At 41.3% G+C, this 16,333-nt stretch overlaps 1 protein-coding gene across 2 annotated transcripts in view; it reads left to right on the top strand.

Annotated features, from left to right (window-relative positions):
* Window positions 1-12,498: 12,498 nt before the first annotated feature.
* The window catches only part of LOC123156993 (probable gamma-aminobutyrate transaminase 3, mitochondrial), a 6,882-nt gene continuing 3,047 nt past the window's right edge, over window positions 12,499-16,333 (top strand). Inside the window, exons 1-11 of one of the 2 annotated variants that reach the window (XM_044575207.1) lie at window positions 12,499-12,644; window positions 13,015-13,142; window positions 13,271-13,355; window positions 13,453-13,525; window positions 14,320-14,417; window positions 14,597-14,689; window positions 15,146-15,219; window positions 15,585-15,623; window positions 15,780-15,868; window positions 15,945-16,021; window positions 16,124-16,198. In XM_044575207.1, coding sequence (XP_044431142.1) covers window positions 12,609-12,644; window positions 13,015-13,142; window positions 13,271-13,355; window positions 13,453-13,525; window positions 14,320-14,417; window positions 14,597-14,689; window positions 15,146-15,219; window positions 15,585-15,623; window positions 15,780-15,868; window positions 15,945-16,021; window positions 16,124-16,198 — 867 coding nt within the window. In that variant the 5' untranslated portion in view covers window positions 12,499-12,608. Of the gene's footprint in view, window positions 12,645-13,014; window positions 13,143-13,270; window positions 13,526-14,319; window positions 14,418-14,596; window positions 14,690-15,145; window positions 15,220-15,584; window positions 15,624-15,779; window positions 15,869-15,944; window positions 16,022-16,123; window positions 16,199-16,333 lie in introns of both variants that reach the window. The other variant, XM_044575206.1, reaches the window with a different exon arrangement.

Raw genomic sequence — 16,333 nt, 5'->3', positions numbered from 1 at the left:
TTCTTCGCCCCTCTTCCGTTCGTCTCTTTTCGCTTGCTTCTTCTATTCTTGTGTGTTGGATTGTTTGCTTGTCACGATGGCTCAAGATAATACTAAATTGTGTGACTTTTCCAATACCAACAACAATGATTTTATTAGCACTCCAATTGCTCCTACTACTGATGCTGAATCTTGCAAAATTAATACCGCTTTGCTGAATCTAGTTATGAAAGATCAATTTTCTGGCCTTCCTACTGAAGATGTCATAACCCATCTAAACAACTTCATTGATTTGTGTGATATGCAAAATAAGAAAGATGTGGACAATGATATTGTTAAATTGAAGCTATTTCCGTTTTCGCTTAGAGATCGTGCTAAAGCTTGGTTCTCTTCTTTGCCTAAAAATAGTATTGATTCATGGAACAAGTGCAAATATGCTTTTATCTCTAAGTATTTTCCTCCCACTAAGATCATCTCCCTTAGGAACGATATTATGAATTTTAAGCAACTTGATCATGAGCATGTTGTGAAAGAACATGCGGTGCCCCCATGTTTGGTTTTGGTAATTGATGACAATCTCTATGGACTAATGGTTGTCTTGAGTTATATTTGAAGGATCTGTCCATAGGCTCTTCTTGAAGTCCATGTGTTGGTTTCAAGGAGTTTATGAGTTGACCAAGGTGCTATTAAGGAATTATCCAAAGATTGGTCATGTGAGTGTTGAGCTTATTGCAAGCATGTCTTGAAGAAGAAGATTGTGTGATAATTCTTGTTTACCTTCAAGACATCATCCAAATGAAGAGAGTTGGAAAGATTCAAGGTTGATCAAGAATAAGTCAAAGAGTGAATCAAGTTGATCAACACACAAAGCGTAGAATATGTACCGTGAGGGATCAAGCGATCCCATGGTATGGTAAGCACTGTCAATTACGCTTTGTGTACTAACCCATGATCTTCGTGAGAGTTATTTGTGGGGTTAGGTTGTGGTGTGCAAGTTCAAGTGAAGCATCATGAAGAGATCAAATGCTTGAAGCTTGCCGTCCATTGTGGTGACAATGGACTTGTGAAGATGTGCGGAAGAGAGGCTCACCCACAGTGGAGTATGGGGCAGCAATCAACTAGTCTGCATCGAGCCAACGCAATCAAGAAAGGTGGTCCAACTTGAGGGAGTCAAGATCGTCATCATCTAGCTCAAGTGGATCTTGTGCAAGGCAAAGGTTTGCCCTTGATAGGTTTTCTATTTTATCGGTCTCATGGTAGTTGTGGGAGACCAGGTTATAGGATCGATTGTCGTACTATCAAGGGGTGCTCTCGATGAGTATCTTAATCGTATCGTTCGTAGACAGCTCAAACCATTGCATCCTTGCATCATCTTTATTGGTTCTTGTTCGGTTCTTCTCCTTGTGAGATTTGGAGCTTTTGGTCATTTTCTGACAAGCTCGAGTTCATCGAAAACGGAGTTCACTTGCATCTTCGATGATGTTTTCGATGTTGGAGGGTATGCCGGTTCTTCTCTGTTGGAGGTGTCACTCCTTTGTTTGCTAAGCATACCTCCCCTGTTTTGATGCTACTCGTTGTCTTGTTTCAAACAAGCTTGAGTTTGCTCAATTAGGAGCTCATTTGCAGAAGTTATGGCAGTTCTGGTTTTCCTTGGAGTATACTGTGTTTTCGCGGTAGTGTCTTAAGGATGGCGCCAGCGGTAGTACCACTGGGCCGGAGCGACAGTATCGTTGTCCCACGGCGGTAGTACCGCCCATGGCCATAAGCGGTAGTACGGCTCCGGTTCCGCGCTGGTACCGCCTCGACTCGAGACGTGGTTTTCTCGTGTCGGGTTCAGCAGCAGTAGTAGCGGCAGTAGGAGCGGTAGTACCGCTCGTGAGCGGTAGTACCGCTGGGGTGAGCGGTAGTACAGCTTTTATGCGGTACTACCGCTCCAAGGTTCTTGTTTTGTTGCTCCGTTTCCCTGCTTCTTCCGCTCGAGCGGTAGTACCACTCGTGTGCGGGCTGAGCACATAACGGTTGGATTTTCCCCCTCCTATAAAAGGGGGTCTTCTTCCCCATTGAACCTTATCCTTAGAGCTCGTATTCTTCCCCCATTGTTGACCTTCTTCGAGCTTGCTAACTCTTAATCCCTCCATGGATTCTTGCTAGTTTTTGAGGGAAAAGAGAGAGGAGATCTAGATCCACATTTCCACCAATCACTTTCTCCTCTAAGTGAGGGGAACCCCTTGGATCTAGATCTTGGAGTTCTTCGTGTTCTTCTTTCGTTCTTCCTCTCATTTTCCTCCCTAGCATTAGTTGCTTTGGTGGGATTTGGGAGAGAAGGACTTGGGCACTCCGTGTGCCCTTGCCATTGCATTTGGTGCATCGGTTTGAGTTCTCCACGCGATACGTGGAAGTTACAAGTTGAGAAGCTTATTACTCTTGGGTGCTTGGTGCCCTTGAGCTTCTTCCTCTTGGGTGCTTGGGCGCCCTAGACGGTTGGTGGTGTTCGGAGCTCAATCATTGTGGTGTAAAGCTCCGGGCAAGCGTCGGGGTCTCCAATTAGGTTGTGGAGATCGCCCCAAGCAATTTGACGGGTTCCGGTGACCGCCCCCAAGGGTTGCCATTTGTACGGGTTCGGTGACCGCCCTCAAGGGTCCCTTAGTGGAATCACGGCATCTTGCATTGTGCGAGGGCGTGAGGAGATTACAGTGGCCCTAGTGGCTTCTTGGGGAGCATTGTGCCTCCACACCGCTCCAAACGGAGATTAGCATCCGCAAGGGTGTGAACTTTGGGATACATCATCGTCTCCGCGTGCCTCGGTTATCTCTTACCCAAGCTCTTTACTTATGCACTATACTTTGTGATAGCCATATTGTTTCTTGTCATATATCTTGCTATCACATAGTTATTTATCTTGCTTAGCATAAGTTGTTGGTGCACATAGGTGAGCCTAGTTGTTTTAGGTTTCGTGCTTGAAAATTAACCGTTAGGTTTATTCTGCATTTGTTCAAGCCTAAACCATAATTATTTTAAAGCGCCTATTCACCCCCCCCCTCTAGGCGACATCCACGATCTTTCATGTTGCACAAGCTTGGGAGACGATGAAATTAATGATACGTAAATGCCCTACACATGGTTTGAATTTGTGGATGATTATACAAAAAAATTATGCCGGATTGAATTTTTCTTCTAGAAATCTTTTAGATTCGGCCACAGGAGGCACTTTTATGAAAATCACTTTAGGATATGTCACTAAGCTCCTAGATAATATTATGGTTAATTATTCTCAATGGCACACTGAAAGATCCACTAGTAAAAAAGTTCATGCGGTTAAAGAGATTAATGTTTTGAGTGGAAAGATGGATGAACTTATGAAATTGTTTGCTAATAAAAGTGTTTCTTCTGATCCTAATGATATGCCTTTGTCCACTTTGATTCAGAATAATAATGAATCTATGGATGTGAATTTTGTTGGTAGGAACAATTTTGGTAACAATGCGTATAGAGGCAATTTCAACCCTAGGCCGTTTCCTAGTAATTCCTCTAATAATTATGGTAATTCCGACAAAAACTCTTATGGAAATTTTAATAAGATGCCCTCTCATTTTGAGAATAGTGTTAAAGAATTTATGAGTTCGCAAAAGAATTTCAATGCTTTGATTGAAGAGAAATTGCTTAAGATTGATGAGTTGGCTAGGAATGTGGATAGAATTTCTCTTGATGTTGATTCTTTGAAACTTAGATCTATTCCACCTAAGCATGGTATCAATGAGTCTCTCAAAGCCATGAGAATTTCCATTGATGAGTGCAAAGAAAGAACCGCTAGGATGCGTGCTAAAAAAGATTGGTTTGTGAAAGCGTGTTCTTCTAGTTTTTATGATAACAATGATGAAGATCTAAAAGTGATTGATGCGACTCCTATTAACTATCTATTTTCCAATATGAATCTTGATAAGGATGAGACTGGAGATGAGTCAACTTTATTTAAAAGGCGTCCCAATGATTCGGAGTTTTTAGATCTAGATGCAAAAAAAGATAAAAGTGGGATTGAAGAGATCAAAACTTTACATAGCAATGAACCCACTATTTTGGATTTCAAGGGATTTAATTATGATAATTGTTCTTTAATAGATTGTATTTCCTTGTTGCAATCAGTGCTAAATTCTCCTCATGCTTATAATCAAAATAAAGCTTTTACTAAACATATCGTTGATGCTTTGATGCAATCTTATGAAGAAAAGCTTGAACTAGAAGTTTATATCGCTAGAAAACTTTATGATGAGTGGGAACATACTATTAAGATTAAGATTAAATATTATGAATGCTATGCTTTGTGTGATTTGGGTGCTAGTGTTTCCACGATTCCAAAAACTTTGTGTGATGTGCTAGGTTTCCGTGAATTTGATGCTCATTCTTTAAATTTGCATCTTGCAGATTCCACCATTAAGAAACCTATGGGAAGGATTAATGATTTTCTTATTGTTGCAAATAGGAATTATGTGCCCGTAGATTTCATTGTTCTTGATATAGATTGCAATCCTACATGTCCTATTATTTTTGGTAGACCTTTTCTTAGAACGATTCGTGCAATTATTGATATGAAAAAGGGAAATATTAGATTCCAATTTCTGTTAAGGAAGGGCATGGAACACTTTCCTGGGAAGAAAATTAAATTTCCTTATGAATCTATTATGAGATCCACTTATGGATTGCATATCAAAGATGGCAATACCTAGATCTATTCTTGTTTTTATGCCTAACTAAGGGCGCTAAACGATAGCGCTTATTGGGAGGCAACCCAATTTTATTTTGTTCTTTGCTTTTTCTCCTGTTTAGTAATAAATAATTCATATAGCTTCTGTTTAGATGTGGTTTTATGTTTTAATTATTGTTTGTGCCAAGTAGAACCTTTGGGAAGACTTGGGTGAAGTCTTTGCGATCTAGCTCTAAAAAACAGAAACTTTTGCGCTCACGAGAATAGATGTCATTTTTTACAGGAGAGTGATTTTAGGTTGATTCTTTTTTCAGATGATTAATAGACAAATTACTCACATCCAGCAATTTATTTCATAATTTTTGGAGTTACAGAAGTATTCGAAATTTACAGATTGCTACAGACTGTTCTGTTTTTGACAGATTCTGTTTTTGTGTGTTGTTTGCTTATTTTGATGAATTTATGAGTAGTATCAGGGGGTATGAACCATAGAGAAGTTGGATATAGTAGTTTTAACACAAATATAAATAAAAAATGAGTTTATTACAGTACCTTAAAGTGGTGGTTTATTTTCTTATACTAAGGAGCTCACGAAATTTGAAGTTTTGTGTTGTGAAGTTTTCAAGTTTTTGGGTAAAGATTTGATGGATTTTGGAATAAGGAGCGGCAAGAGCCTAAGCTTGGGGATTTCCAAGGCACCCCAAGGTAAAATTCAAGGACAACCAAAAGCCTAAGCTTGGGGATGCCCAGGAAGGCATCCCCTCTTTCGTCTTCGTCTATCGGTAACTTTAATTGAGGCTATATTTTTATTCACCACATGATATGTGTTTTGCTTGGAGCGTTTTGTATGATTTGAGTCTTTGATTTTTAGTTTACCACAATCATCCTTGCTGTACACACCTTTTGGGAGAGACACGCATGAATCGGTATTTATTAGAATATTCTATGTGCTTCACTTATATCTTTTGAGCTAAATAATATTGCTCTAGTGCGTCGCTTATATCTTTTCAGAGCATGGCGGTGGTTTTATTTTATAGAAATTATTGATCTCTCATGCTTCACTTATATTATTTTGAGAGTCTTTTAGAACAGCATGATAATTTGCTTTGGTTATAAAATTAGTCCTAATTTGATGGGCATCCAAGATGGGTATAAAAAAGACTTTCATATTAGGGATGAAAACGGAGTGGAAACGGATGGAACTGAGTGCTATCATATTTGTTTTCATATTTTTTTGCAGAAGCGGAAACGAATACAGAAACCCCGGAAATGAATACGGAAACAGATACTACTGGAAACGGACACGGAGCGAATACAAAGCGGATACGGAAACAGAAATAGGCATTGATCGGAACTTAAAAACCCCTTGAATCATAGAGAAATACACACAAAAACAAACAAATTTAATGAGTTGTTAACATGGCTACAAAATAATATCATTATGTTAGCAACTTAGCGTAGTATTGTAGGGACAATTGTGTATAGGGTCAAGCTGAGTACATGTGTGGTAGTAGAAGTTGGGCATTAGATCCATTCTACTAATTGTGTCATTGTGTTCTCTTTGGTGGTTGGGCTACAAAGAAGCTATATAGGTCTATAGTAAAAACAGAAATTCCATATTCACGGAAACGGAAAGTTCCATTTTCATGCATGTTCCACCATAAAACAGCGTTCCGTTTTTGTTTCCGTTTCCGCATAAAAAATTCCATTTCCACTTCCGTTTTGCAAATTTTCGTTTCCGTTTTCATATTTCCTCTCCGTTTCCATTTTTGCTCCGGAAAAATGGAAAGTTTCCACTCCATTTTCATCCCTATTTCATATAAAGTGCATTGAATACTATGAGAAGTTTGATTCATTATGATTGTTTTGAGATATGAAGATGGTGATATTAGAATCATGCTAGTAGAGTAGTTGTGAATTTGAGAGATACTTGTGTTATAGTTTGTGATTCCCGTAGCATGCACGTATGGTGAACCATTATGTGATGAAATTGGAGCATGAACTTTGGCCCTCCAAACCCAGCGTTGACGCTTTCCCCTTACGATGCTGATTATTGTTCTGCGCATTGGTGTTAGCCACAAAGTCTAAACCGCCGCCGACTTTGCGCTTACCGTTGCCACTTTGACTCGCCATATTATGATGTCCTTTCGCATTGCCACTCTTTTTCCCTTTGTCGGCTTTCTCCTCATCAGACTCAGGGTCTTTAGTACTATCAGAATCGACATATTTGATGAGAGCCGCCATGAACTTCCCATATCATTACAGTTGCGCTTAAGCCGCCGCAGCTTCTGTTTAAGAGGAAGAAACCGGCAATTCTTTTCCAACATCAGGACGGCTGAACTGGCGTTGATACCATCTGATGAGTGGATAACGGCCGAGATCCGGCGCACCCAATTGGTTGTTGACTCGCCTTCTCCCTGGACACAAGAGTCTAAGTCTAGAATCGACATAGGCTGCTTGCATGTGTCTTTAAAATTTTGAATAAAATGCGCCTTCAGCTCAGCCCATGACCTAATGGAGTTAGCAGGCAATCCTTTTAGCCAGGTACGCGCCAGCCCATCCAACATCATGGTGAAGTACTTAGCACATGCAACATCGCTAACATCCAGCATCTCCATAGCCATCTCATTAACTCTCAATCCAAACTTCCGGGGGTTGATCCGCCGTGTAATTAGGCACCTTATGAGGACCCTTAAAATCCTTAGGCAAGCACTCGTTACGTAGAGCCGGCACTAAACGTGGCACGCCAAGGGTCCTGGAGGTCACACCTGCCTCCAGAGACGTCGATGGGTAAGCCGAAGATTGTTGCTGAGCCGCCAGCTCTGCCTCACACCGCGCTCTTCCCTGGTCCACCAAAGCCTGAGCATCATTACCAGCGTGTGGCGGGTCAGGCCTATGAGGCTGGTGGTGTCGCTCACTGCTCGACACAACCGGTGAATCCATGTGCCTGCTGTAACTCCGGCTTGGACGCGGGGTTGAGTGAATCCGTTCACGACTGTATGAATAAGCCGCCTGTTGAGCCACAGCTGTCTGAAGAAGTTCTCTAGCTCGCCGTATCTCCATCATAGCTGGTGACTCATCTTGAACAGGGAGAGCCGCCAATCGGTTGGTTGCGGCGATCATATTATCCAGAGGGTTAGAATAATGACCCAGGGGCGTCGGAACATGCTGAGGAGGGATCAAGTTTAAAGGCGGGGGGTTTGCAGTACGTGGCTGAACCGGTGCTCCAGCTGCAGGCGCCTCAACGACCCGATCCACAACAGGCGGGTTACTGGTTCCTGCCCCAGGCGTGTTGAAAAGGTTTCTTGCATCGTAAACCGGGGGTAAACGACGTGTATGCCTTTTGTTAAAGACAACGTTCGATGTGTTCCAGTCCAAGCTCAAGCGAAAATTTTCTGCTTGAATCCGCTCTGCTTCCCTTTCCAAAGAAGGTCGTTCCATCGCCATCCATGTGTTCTCAGCGTTAAGATCCTCCTTAGCTTGAGCTATCTCATCACGTAACTTTGCAATGTCCACATTATGTTATGCTTGGTTCGCTGGGGTTACCTCCACCGTCAGCAACGTTGCCAGAGCCTCCAACAGTTCAGATAAAACTTGAGCCGGCGGGCGCACGGGGCCTCCTGCCCCGGTTGCCGTAGCCGTCGCTGAACTGGAAATCATTGCTACAATATCTGAAGAATTCTGCCCCGGCTGCATATCGACCATGAAGATCGCAACCCGGTTTGGCGGATCATAGGGGTCCAGAATACTGTCGCCATTGGAACAGCCCCCAAGCCTATCATCTTGCACTTGGTACATGGAATTGGTCTCACCGGTTAAGGACTCATCGCCTGAGTAGGCGGTCGTCTCTCCACCGGACACAGATCCTCCTTCTAGATCCACTCCTTGAGTAAAGCCAACAAAGACACGCTTCGGGGAGGCTTGAATCTTGGCGGGTCGTGCGCGCTGAGCCGTTTTGACGATGTCGGTGCAGGTGTCCGGCTCAGCTTCCGACTCACCGATCTTGCTGATGAAGACATGAATTCCGCCGAAGGGGACCTAGTACCCGTACTCGATTGAGCCGGCCTCAGGGCCCCAGCTCGCGTCGTCGATGTAGAGCTTGCCGCAACGGCTCTTAGTCATCCGGCCCACAGCGTATCCCTTGATCCCTGCGAAGTTTCCCTTCAAGAACTCGAAGCCACCGTGCGCTGACCCCATGGTGGGCGCCAACTGTCGTGGACTTAACGCGGTAGATGCCTTATCAAGAGGACTTAGGTGTGGAGCCATCGCTCCTAGGTTAGCTTGAAGGGGTTAAATGGGACAAAGGACACCGAGAGTTTTACCTAGGTTCGGCCCCTCTCAACGAGGTAAAAGCCTATTCTTGCTTTAGGTTGTATTGCTTGTGTTTCGATTACCAGGGAGCGAATACGCTTGACCTAGTTCTCGATCTCTTCTTTCTTGTTCTCACCCGCCGCCGGGTCACCCCTTTATATACACAGGTTGATGCCCGGCGGCTTACAGAGTCCCGACCGGCTCATACACACCGTGTCCGGCTCGGTGACCAAACTAAGCTTTCCTTAACATACAAGTTAAACATATGGCGGTTTATGCCCATGTGCCTCAAGTCTCCTACGGGGCTTGGGCCTTCAGTAAGCTTGCTTTATGAACCGCCATCTTCAACATCTTCTTGGGCCTTCTCTTCATGAATCGCCAGTGGTATGACCCGGCCCCTCCTGGGCGGGTCATACCTAACAGTTATATCCCCAACAGAGGGGATCTACGTCAACCTTGCTGCCCCTCGATGATGTGTGAGTAGTTTACCACAGACCTACGGGTCCATAGCTAGTAGCTAGATGACTTCTTCTCTCTATTTGATCTTCAATATAATGTTCTCCTCAATGTTCTTGGAGATCTATTCGATGTAATCCTTTTTTGCGGTGTGTTTGTTGGGATCCGATGAATTGTGGGTTTATGATCAGATTATCCATGAATATTATTTGAGTCTTCTCTAAACTCTTTTATGCATGATTGTTATAGCTTTGTATTTATCTCTGATCTATCCGTTTGGTTTGATCAACTAGATTGATTTATCTTGCAGTGGGAGAGGTGCTTTGTGATTGGTTTGATCTTGCGTTGCTCAATCCCAGTGACAGAAAGGAACATGTCACGTACTTGTATCGTTGCCATTAAAGATAAAAAGATAGGGTTTATTCATATTAATTGGGTTTACTTTGTTTACATTATGTCATCTTGCTTAAGGCGTTACTCCGTTCTTTATGAACTTAATACTCTAGATGCATGCTGGATAGCGGCCGATGTGCGGAGTAATAGTAGTAGATGCAGGCAGGAGTCAGTCTACTTGTCTCAGACGTGATGCCTATAACATGATCGTTGTCTTGGATATCGTTATAACTATATATGCACTTTTCTATCAATTGTCCGATAGTAATTTGTTTACCCACCATATGCTATGTTCAAGAGAGAAGCCTCTAATGAAAACTATGGCCCCGGGCCTATTTTTATCATATATTATAATCCAAAAATATTTTGTTACACTTTATTTATTTATTATTTTATTTTGCGTTTTTGTTTATCTATCTATCACTATGAGATTTGATCCTTGCAATTAACCGCCAACGGATTGAAAACCCCTTGTTTGCGTTGGGTGCAAATATTTATTATTTTGTGTGTAGGTGCTGTTCACGAGGTATTGCGTGGTTCTCCTACTGGATTGGTAACCTTGGTTCTTAACTAAGGGAAATATTTATCTCTACTATACTGCATCATCATCTCTTTGAGGAAACCCCAACGCAGCTCACAAGTAGTAGCATGCACCGCAATTTACGGCTTCTCATCTCCTTCCCTTGAAGCTCCATCGATGCAATTGATCGAGAAACTCCTGTAGCCACACGACACAGTCGTTGGCATCGGTGCTCGTGCTCACTGCCCCATCTTAAGGAGATACACTGCGGCCAAAGCAGAAACCAATTAACGCAAGTAATTAAAAACATAATTATGTATCTGTATTGTTTCTTCATGGAGGAAAATTATCCTTTTGGTACATGCAACTTGTATTTCATTGGGCACTCATCCCAGTTCATTAGAAGCATGTGTCATGTTGAAAGACAAAATAATCTTCTAGGTGGAAACAAGTTACTATTTCGTTTGAAGCAAGTTATCTAGTCGATGGAATCAATTTCATGATCCTTTTGAAGCAATCTATCATATTGTTACACAATACACAAAAATCGGTTATACCATGGGAAGCACAAACGTGTTCTGTTCAAAGCATACCATGAAAAATCCATGAAATTGAAGCAAATTTCATTAACCCTTTTCAGTTGACGGAAGCATAAATTTGTTGTATTGAGAACAAACATTGAAGCAAATTTTATTAAACGTGAATGCTCAAGATTTGACCGGTGAAAGCATAAATTTGTTTTTTTGTTCAAAAGAAAACCATCTTTTTTTCTGTTTACACTAGCAAAAGAGCCCATGTGTTGCAACGGGAAAGATACCACACCCCCCTAACCAAATAGCCATGACCGAAAACCCCAATAGGTCCACATCCTTTATTCAACACATGTCATCTCATCTGCCAGTTATCCTCCCTCCCACCCTGGTAGTGTGGCCTCGGTGCTCACATAATAATGAATGTTGTCAAGCCTAGGGCCTCTCTCCCCTCTCTCTCTCTCTCTCTCTCACCTCTCTCTCTCTCTCTCTCTCTGCATAAGATGAGAAATTTGTTATTTTTTCCTGTAAGGATTTGGCGAGGCTTGCATCCGTGGTTATAAATGGTTTATTTCGTCTCCAATCTTAGTTTTGTTGAGGTGTTCATTTTCAATCCGGATCGGCACCAGCATGAAAGTAAGACAAATCATGCGCTATTGATTAAGGTTGCATCATAAATAGCATTTTAAAAATGGTTAACGAGTAAAATAACATCATATTCAGGTTATATACATATTTCTAATCAAATTTCGTATATAACATCTTAAATTCGGACTTAGGGTTTAAAAGATATTAATATATTTTTTAAATCATTTGATATATACTATGGGTTGGTTAACCCAAACATTAGGGGGTTTCCTGCAAAAACAAGAATTTGACTTAAAACTGCCCCGCTGGTTGATTACCGAAAACACCACTGGGTTTCCAGTAAAAATAAATTCTGATTAAATATAGACTGCGAGTTGATTACCAGCAACATCAAAGGCCTATTCCCTTTAGGAGTATATACAGAGGTATAGATTAGATAGAAGCAAATTTCTGCTCCATGGGAAGGAAACTGGAATTCTAATGGAAGCATTTCATAAGGAGGCAAGCATACAGAGGGGAAACTCCTTTTGGAGTTAATTAGTCTCCATAGCAACCGAAATTTGTTTCCTACAAATCTGGAAGAATCAAAGCAGGGGTAGTGAGTGAATCCCACGTAGTAAGGGCATGTACAATGGTCGATAAGGTAGTCTTATCTTAAATCTTGCATGTAATTTAGAGATGACAAAAAAACATATCTACAATGGGTCATCTTTTAGTCTTATCTTCAATAATTAGTTATTCCTAAAAACGTGGTGAGACATATTGTGCTAAGAGATCATCTCTTGTCTTTTCTTAATTAAGAGAAGACAAGCCTTCTCTTATGATTTCTCTCTCTTCCACCTCATCATTTATCCTACGTGGCATTGCTAAGATAGAACCATTGTACATGCCCTAATTGATTTTAGTTTTGGTAACTCCCGACTGATGGTGCATGGTGGCCACTGTCCTGATCTCACGATTGTGTGGGCTTTGATCCAACGGCCATCTACCGATCTGACGGGATGGCCCTCCGTCCCGTTCCGTTTCCACCGGGCCTATAAATTCCATTATCTCCCTGACATCCTTTTGCCACTCCTCTTGTCGCTTCCTTCCAAGGTTACAGGTGAGTGAAGGTGGACGGAAACCAGGGGAGATGATGATTGCCCGCGGCTGCCTCCTCAGATCCAAGGTGACCGCGGTTCCCCTTCATTCTCTTATTGATTGCCTATCGAGACTGTTGATGTGGGGCGAAAGAGGTAGTACTTCCTCGTATTCTCATCATCCAGAAACGCCAGAGGTGTTCCTTGTTTGTCCGAGGCGTAAGTGGCGCCGTAGATTACGATCGATTCAAGATGTTCCTTTTCGCTTGATCGATTCAAGATGTTCCTCTTAGTTCGATCGGTTCTGGAGCAACAGCGATAGAGCAGTTCCTGGGGATCTGTTTCTGTTCGTCAGTTCCCAAGCTTTTACACTAGACCGTGTGTAAAAAAATTCAACAGGGGAAAGTTAACATGTCTGATCTTTTATTTTGTTTTTCTTCTTTCCCTCTCACCGCACAGGCTGAGAGCATAGTGAAACATGTAGCCAGCGGTGGAAGCTGGCATGGGTTGCATAGTTTTTCAGAGGCATCAGCCAGGGGTTTCAGCTCTGAACCGTCTCTTCAGGCCCACTCGACGGAAGAAATCGGGTAAGTAAAATCTCCATGAGCAGAAATGTTAGTGCGCCACACTCTGTTGCGCGCTAGGATGCTTGCAAGCTTCACATGGATTATATCTACGGTGTATAGTTTCTACTGATGCTGCAACATTTTACCAGGTTCAAGGGGCATGGCATGCTGGCTCCATTCACAGCTGGCTGGCAGAGCACCGATGTGCATCCCCTGGTTATTGATAGATCTGAGGTTCTGGGCCCTGCCATTGTTTAATGTTCACTTGTCTATAAATTGCAGTGATTGTAACTTGAAAGTTCTATCTTACACTCTGCAACTCATATTACAGGGTGCATATGTCTATGATATCAATGGGAAAAAGTATATAGATGCTCTTGCAGGACTCTGGTGTACAGCTCTAGGTATGTGCATTTCATGATCCATGGAGCCATATTTTACTACATACTGGAAAATTGTTGCGTTATTTAGATGATGCTAGTTGCATCACATCTTTCTATTTCTCCATGGCCCTGGATGGGTAGTCCAAACTCAAATTTTATGTTAACTTGTAATTTCAGTTCTAAGAGCTTTTACATGGATTTAAGTTGTTCCCAGATAATGTAGGGCAGTGCACTGCACACTTTTGGGTTAGCAAGAGTAAACAAAGTTTTGCGCAAAACTAAATCACTTGATACATTTTTGCTCGGGAAAAACTTACCACTGACTGATTGCACTTAATAAAAGTGCTGGCTATTCCTAATTCAAATGAGTGTCAAGATGAGCAAGAAATTGTCTACTTTCATGTTCTGTTAACATTGATTTTATATCTAGATGCTATCACTACACTCTTTCCCATTTTTTAATATGCTTGGAAGAATAGAAAAAAAAACATTAAAATAACATAAACAGTTCTTGTTAGTTGAGCACCCTTTCCAAGCAAATATATTAAAATTGTCCACAGCAAGTTTTTTTTTCTGGAAAGTAAGGGTATCGATTGATGCACACATCCCCAGCGAGGAGGTAGTTCATTTTCCATCGATTGGAAAGGAAGGGTTGCTTAATTTAAAAACCCACCTACAAGAAGGTTTCTTAGACTTATCATATATGATCACATATATTTGGGTTTAGCAACTGTGGTTAACATTTTTTTTCCAGCAGCTACATTTTGCAGATTATTTTTAGACAACTTTCCCTTGGCTGTTCTCATTATTTTCAGGTGGTAGCGAACCTCGACTAGTCAAAGCTGCAACAGAACAATTAAACAAATTACCCTTCTATCATTCCTTCTGGAACCGTACTACCAAACCCTCATTGGTACATACTTTGATTTCTCCGTGTGTCTCCTTAAGACAATTGCTAATGATATACGTTTTCTGTTGTTGGGGACATCCTGTCCATTTCTATCTTCACCTTCTTCCACTAGAAAATAAAGAATGTTTATGAAAAGACCGTTTGAATGAAGTTCATGATGGATGCTGTGTTGCTAACTTCAGGATCTTGCAAATGACGTTCTCAGCATGTTTACTGCAAGGGAAATGGGAAAGGTATTCTTCGCAAATAGTGGTTCAGAAGCAAATGACTCACAGGTACAGGTTAAACAAAATGTCATCTGTTCGAGTTTATGATAGTCATATCTTAAGCACCTTTTTCTTATCTGCCCACTGTGCTCAATCATGAATAGTCGAAACAATACACAGTGTCACATCCTGTCGAAAATATACATTTTGCCACAGAAGAAATGACTATGCTTTTGATCTTCTATGCACAGAAACATTAACACTATCATGGTTGTGAATTTTATATTGTGTTCCTACAGTTAGTCCACCTGCCTGAGTAGCGTCTGGAGCAGTCATAAACTAGTTTAGTACTTAAATGCAACATGGCCTATTATTGCTAAATCTTGCTCTGTCTATGATCGCTATTTAGACCCATGATCACTATTTAGATCCATGATCGCTATTTAGATCTTGCTCTGTTGATGCCTTTCCATGATTGCTATTTAGATCCATTCCTCCACTCCTAGTAATGCTGGTTTTTTACAGGTGAAACTAGTGTGGTATTATAACAATGCAATGGGGAGACCAGACAAGAAGAAATTTATTGCACGCTCAAAATCGTAAAGCGCCTTTTCAGTTTCTTTACTACTCTATTCTACCTAATAGCAGTACATATCTTGTTGCTTCATTTCTTCACAAATCTTTACCTAGCAATCCAAATCCAGTTTGCCTTGCATATTAGTTGTTCAGTGGCGTATCGACACCATATTGAATTGCAGTCCAAGTGTTTTGCATGACAATCATGACATGAACATTTGTTTTGTAATAATTTTGCATCACAAGTAATAACAAATTGAATAGTCCAAGAATTGCATTGTAACAAGTCTGCACCAGGACACATGCATCCTCTAAGCATTACCATTATGGTATTTGTTCTGATTTTGTAATATGATTTTAACAAGATATTGACTCTACGTTCATACAGATATCATGGTTCAACATTAATATCAGCTAGTTTATCCGGGTGAGCAAAGGATCTTGCATAACAATAGTATTTCTTTCTTTCAATCCTTCAGTTGTGCAATATAATTTATGAGGATGTTCTATTTTCCTCAGTTGACGCACTCCTTATGTGTCTGGTATATTTGTAATCACTTGCTAATTTCTTCTTTATCCGTAGTCTTCCTGCTCTTCATCAAAAGTTTGATCTACCGGCACCTTTTGTTCTGCACACGGACTGTCCACACTACTGGCGCTTCCACCTTCCTGGTACCAATAAGCCAGTTTGTTTTGTACAGTTGTCTCAGGATATTATGTTTAATGAAATGAATTTGTTGTGATATAGATGAAACAGAAGAAGAATTTTCTACTAGACTTGCAAACAACTTGGAGAATCTTATCCTAAAAGAAGGACCAGAAACAGTAAAGTTTATGTTTTTATTTTCTTATCATAATGGATCCTATGCTATAATGTTTGGTCAAAGGTTCCTGAAGTATCCCCCCCCCCTCTCTGTATCTTTCCAGATTGCTGCTTTCATTGCTGAACCTGTGATGGGTGCCGGTGGTGTCATCCTTCCTCCAAAGACTTATTTTGAGAAGGTAACCTTAAATTACATATAACTCTGAAGTACTTAATTCTAGCTTTTAAATAAAGATTGTAAATTAATATTGCATTCCTGTAAATTAGAGATAACATGCCCCCTTCTATTGGATCACATGCCACGAGCCCCCGAC

The sequence above is a fragment of the Triticum aestivum genome, chromosome 7B (assembly GCF_018294505.1).
Source record: "Triticum aestivum cultivar Chinese Spring chromosome 7B, IWGSC CS RefSeq v2.1, whole genome shotgun sequence".
In the NCBI taxonomy this organism is placed as follows: Eukaryota; Viridiplantae; Streptophyta; class Magnoliopsida; order Poales; family Poaceae; genus Triticum; species Triticum aestivum.
The sequence above is the reverse complement of the archived record's forward strand: the minus strand, read 5'-3'. Positions and strand labels throughout refer to the sequence as shown.